The sequence below is a fragment of the Salvelinus fontinalis genome, unplaced genomic scaffold (assembly GCF_029448725.1).
Source record: "Salvelinus fontinalis isolate EN_2023a unplaced genomic scaffold, ASM2944872v1 scaffold_2367, whole genome shotgun sequence".
NCBI classification, from domain to species: domain Eukaryota; kingdom Metazoa; phylum Chordata; class Actinopteri; order Salmoniformes; family Salmonidae; genus Salvelinus; species Salvelinus fontinalis.
This window is the reverse complement of record NW_026602576.1, coordinates 5,121-10,000: the sequence shown is the minus strand read 5'-3', so window position 1 is coordinate 10,000 and position 4,880 is coordinate 5,121. Positions and strand designations below refer to the sequence as shown.

The window sequence follows — 4,880 nt, the reverse complement described above, 5'->3', positions numbered from 1 at the left end:
TGTGTGTGTGTGTGTGTGTGTGTGTGTGTGTGTGTGTGTGTGTGTGTGTGTGTGTGTGTGTGTGTGTGTGTGTGTGTGTGTGTGTGTGTGTGTGTGTGTGTGTGTGTGTGTGTGTGTGTGTGTGCGTCTTTCTCACAGTTTTTTTCTCTCTTCTGTCTCAGGATTTTCTGAAGTACACTTCTAAAGCAGGGATGCACTGTGAGGAGATCGAGGTGAGGACGGTTACTGCAGAGTAGGATCTCTTTCATACTTCTTCTCATGTAGTTCAACACTGTATGTGTGTGTGTGTGTGTGTGTGTGTGTGTGTGTGTGTGTGTGTGTGTGTGTGTGTGTGTGTGTGTGTGTGTGTGTGTGTGTGTGTGTGTGTGTGTGTGTGCGCGTGTGCGTGTGTGTGTGTGAATGCGTGTGTGCGTGCGTGTGTGTGCGTGTCCCACAGAGAGCGGTGGATCTGATGTCTCTGGTACCCAAACGCTGTAATGACATGATGAACCTGGGACGCCTGCAGGGTTACGAGGTAGACTACCTGACCTTTGACCTATCAACTCTCACCAGGTTTACATGGATGCAGAGATGACATAGGGATGATAGGGTTCATCCCTATTTCATAGATGCTACATAAGCCGTCATAAAGACTACATAAGAAATCCTAGAGGCTACATAAGAAATCATAGAGGCTACATAAGCAGTCATATAGGCTACATAAGCAGTCATAGAGGTGACTTTAGCAGTAATAGCGCTGTATAAACCTCCTCAGGGGAAGCTGACGAGCCAGGGCAAGCTGCTGCAGCAGGAGACCTTCTGTGTGTGGGAGCAGGACGGAGGAGTTCTTTCCCGCAGTAAAGACAGACGCGTCTTCCTCTTCGAGCAAATCATCATCTTCAGTGAGCTGCTCCGTAAAGGGTCCTCCCCACCTGGCTATCAGTACAAGAAGAGCATCAAGGTGTGTGTGAAACATGTGTGAGACTGTGAGTGGAAGAAGAGTGTGTGTTTTGGAGTGGGTTGGTGTGAGTGTATGTGTGTGTGTGTGCAAGTGTGAGGTTGTTCTCTGTGTTTAACTGTGTGTGTGTGTGTGTGTGTGTGTGTGTGTGTGTGTGTGTGTGTGTGTGTGTGTGTGTGTGTGTGTGTGTGTGTGTAGGTGAGCTACCTGGCCATGCAGGAGTGTGTGGAGGGGGACCCCTGTAAGTTTGTTCTGTCATCTCGGGGGTCCGCAGAGCGTTTCACCCTGCAGGCAGCCAGCCCCTCTGTCAAACAGCTGTGGGTCTCCCACATCACTGAGCTACTGGACACACAGAGCAACTTCTTGTCTGGTAAGAAACTGTAGGACCACTTTCTGACTGCCTATGACCGATGTTAGAATGTCTTATGGAACTGCTATAAAGGCTTTATGAATGCATGCATAAGGGGTTAAGTGTTACCCCACTCTACACCACAGCCCTTTTTCAGCAGATCTTTACCTGGTGATTACTGAGAAATTATGTGGTAAAAGAGTGTGTGTGTGTGTGTGTGTGTGTGTGTGTGTGTGTGTGTGTGTGTGTGTGTGTGTGTGTGTGTGTGTGTGTGTGTGTGCAGCTCTGCAGTCTCCTATAGAGTACCAGAGGAAGGAGGGTGGGGGAACAAACCTCCTCACCCGACCCCCCTCGGGCTTCGGCCCCAAAGCATCGGGCCGACCCCCCTCTGTGCCCCCCACCCCTAACGGACACAACACACACACACAGGCAGACGGCGAGGCACAGGACGACGAGGTGAGATGAGATTAAATCAACTTTATTGTTTCCTCTGAGAGAACACTGTCTTATAAATAGTATCAAATAACTCTAATGCTGTACATATAATAACCTGTTTCATACTGTGTCTGTTACACATGGGTATCAACAACATGTAGATACTCACCTTGGTGACTCACTGTGTCTGTTACACATGGGTATCAACAACATGTAGATACTCACCTTGGTGACTCACTGTGTCTGTTACACCTGGGTATCAACAACATGTAGATACTCACCTTGGTGACTCACTGTGTCTGTTACACATGGGTATCAACAACATGTAGATACTCACCTTGGTGACTCACTGTGTCTGTTACACATGGGTATCAACAACATGTAGATACTCACCTTGGTGACTCACTGTGTCTGTTACACATGGGTATCAACAACATGTAGATACTCACCTTGGTGACTCATTGTGTCTGTGCAGTGTGTTTAACAAGTGTTTTATACCTATGTGTGTGTGTGTGTGTGTGTGTGTGTGTGTGTGTGTGTGTGTGTGTGTGTGTGTGTGTGTGTGTGTGTGTGTGTGTGTGTGTGTGTGTGTGTGTGTGTGTGTGTGTGTGTGTGTGTGTGTGTGTGTGTGTGTGTTTGTGTGTGTGTGTGTGTGGAAGCTGGTGCTGGTGATCCAGGACTTCAGTGCGGTGCGTGAGGATGAGATCACGGTACTTCGCGGGGAACGGGTCCAGATTCTGGCATCCAACCAACATGGCCAGTGTCTGGTCTACCGACCGGCCAACACAGAGTCTCCACCTGCAGAGGGCTGGGTGCCGCGCAGCGTCCTGTTCAACCACTAACTACCAGTTAGAACCAGTCAGAACCAGTTTAGAACCAGTTATAAACAGTTACACACAAACAGGATGCCTTCCCCATAACCAGTTACGGCCCAGTTACACTTCACTGATGCCAGTAAGACCCAGTACCAATCACACACATCTGTTATTAGTTACTGGTCCCAAACAGTTACACATAGTTTAAACTATTTAGATCAGTTACATACAGTCAGCTGCCCCTGTTAAACCAATCACACACACACGTAGCAAACATCCTCAACAACCGGTAGCAACCATGAACACTAGTGACCAACTACTGTAGTTCCTCACACTGGTGAAAAGAGGCCAGAGAGCTGCAGGTCCAGACAGGGGGATTTGAGGTGAATGGACACACAGTATGCCTATGGAACATCCCAACTGATGAGGTCCAACTGATGAGGCCACTGAAGGCCGCTGCCAACTGATGAGGTCACTAAGGGCTGCTGCCTTTGGAACACCCAAACTGATGAGGCCACTAAGCGCTGCTGCCAACTGATGAGGTCACTAAGGGCTGCTGCCTTTGGAACATACAAACTGATGATGTCACTAAGGGCTGCTGCCTTTGGAACATCCCAACTGATGAGGTCACTAAGGGCTGTTGCCTTTTGAACATCGAAACTGATGAGGTCACTAAGGGCTTCTGCCTCAGTCATTCCGGAACTCTGGGATTCTAGAATAAAACAACACTGAGAACCGCTGTCAGAGACTCTCCCACCTCATTAAGGAACCAGACTCAAGTGGAGGGTCAAAGGTAAAATATATCGGCCAACAAGATCTGCTGGAGACAAGCAAGAAGTTACGTTGTAATAATGGTTGTTTTTACATATCGGTGAAAAAACATAGTGTCAGCACGTGATGTTTCTGCTTTCATGTCATGGGGGTCAAAATAAATGGACTGAACCCTCACCCACCCACCCACCCCAACCCATGACCCCGGTGAGGTGACATCATTTCCTGTTTGTTAATATGTGTAAAAGAAAGCGAAAGTCTCACCACGTAAATAGAGCTCTGAGCGCATTATGAAGTATATATAGTTCTTATATGATTAATATATTCTGTTTTTCACCTGAATAGAAAACAGAGAGAAGAGAAGTATTGTCACGTTAACGTCTGTATGTGTGTGTGCGTGTTTGCGTGTGTGCGTGCGTTTGTGTACGAGTGCTTGCATGTATGGTGTGTGCGTGCGTGCGTGTGTGCGTGTGCGTGTGTGTGTGTGTTGGTGGTCCTTTGGGTTCTGTTTGTATTGAATAGAAACCCCTGTGTTCTCTGTGTTTTTTCACTGATCAATCCCTGTTTAATTCCTGTGTCCCTTTGATGTGGTTTCCTGTTCCTGTAGAGCTGCTGTTGGGCAGTGTGAAGGACTCAAGAGTGTGCATCCTCATACTTTTAAATGTAACCCAGAGTTTGAACCGTAATATTATGCATTCTTTGGAAAATATGTAAATAATATTTGACAGACATGTACATGATTTAACAGGGCAAAAGGGAGCTGGGGAACACACCAGTCCAACTCCTTCATGTTAAACAGAAACCTTGCCGCCATATTGGATTTTCAGGTTTTAACTAACTGCTGAACTAGTTAACCCTTCAACTCTCCCCTGCTCAGGGTAAAAGTTGCCCTTCAGCACAGATCTAGGATCAGGTTACTCTCTCCCCAATCTGACCTTAACCGTGAGAAGAAACACTAAACTGACCCTAGGTCAGTGTCTGGGGGTAACTTCTAATCCTGGTTTGTATCTGCAGTGGCAGCATTGCTGCCTATAGCTTCATACTACACAGGTTATACAGGCTCTGGGCAAAACTCAAAAGACATCATATTCCCCATGTAGTGCACTACTTTTGCCTGAAGCAGTGCACTATATGGGGAGTAGGGTGCGATTTGGGACCTAGACCCTCTTAGCCATACAGGTTATTATACAGTGATGTGTACATACAAAATGGCTGCTATCTCACCTCTATGAGTTCTGTATGGTGGTTTGTAATAAAGACCATTTTTCATCTCTGAAATGGAAACATGTGTAATGTAGTCGATACTAATGCTGTAGTCTGTCTGTATCTGTCTGTCGTTATGAAGGCACCGATGCATAGTGTCAAACGTCACACAAATGGGTTCTTTGCCAGTGAAATGGGGATAGCTATTTGCACATTAACTCAGATGACCACGGCAGAGAGGGTGGAGAACGTTTCAGAATGTAAATACATTAGCTGGCTTCCAGACAGTTTCTTAAGTAGCTGAATGTCTTCACCATGTGGCAAAATGACACATTTGTCCAAATATCACTTTATTTGAAAGGAGTACTGC

General features: G+C 46.6%; 1 protein-coding gene across 1 annotated transcript in view; it reads left to right on the top strand.

Moving 5' to 3' along the window:
- The window catches only part of LOC129850830 (kalirin-like), a gene marked incomplete at its 5' end in the record, with an annotated part of 7,760 nt that extends 3,169 nt beyond the window's left edge, over positions 1–4,591 (top strand). The window contains 6 exons of the mRNA XM_055917043.1: positions 162–212; positions 437–514; positions 755–940; positions 1,136–1,307; positions 1,570–1,742; positions 2,381–4,591. Coding sequence (XP_055773018.1) covers positions 162–212; positions 437–514; positions 755–940; positions 1,136–1,307; positions 1,570–1,742; positions 2,381–2,563 — 843 coding nt within the window. The remainder of the gene's footprint in view (positions 1–161; positions 213–436; positions 515–754; positions 941–1,135; positions 1,308–1,569; positions 1,743–2,380) is intronic.
- Between the last annotated feature and the right edge of the window lie 289 nt (positions 4,592–4,880).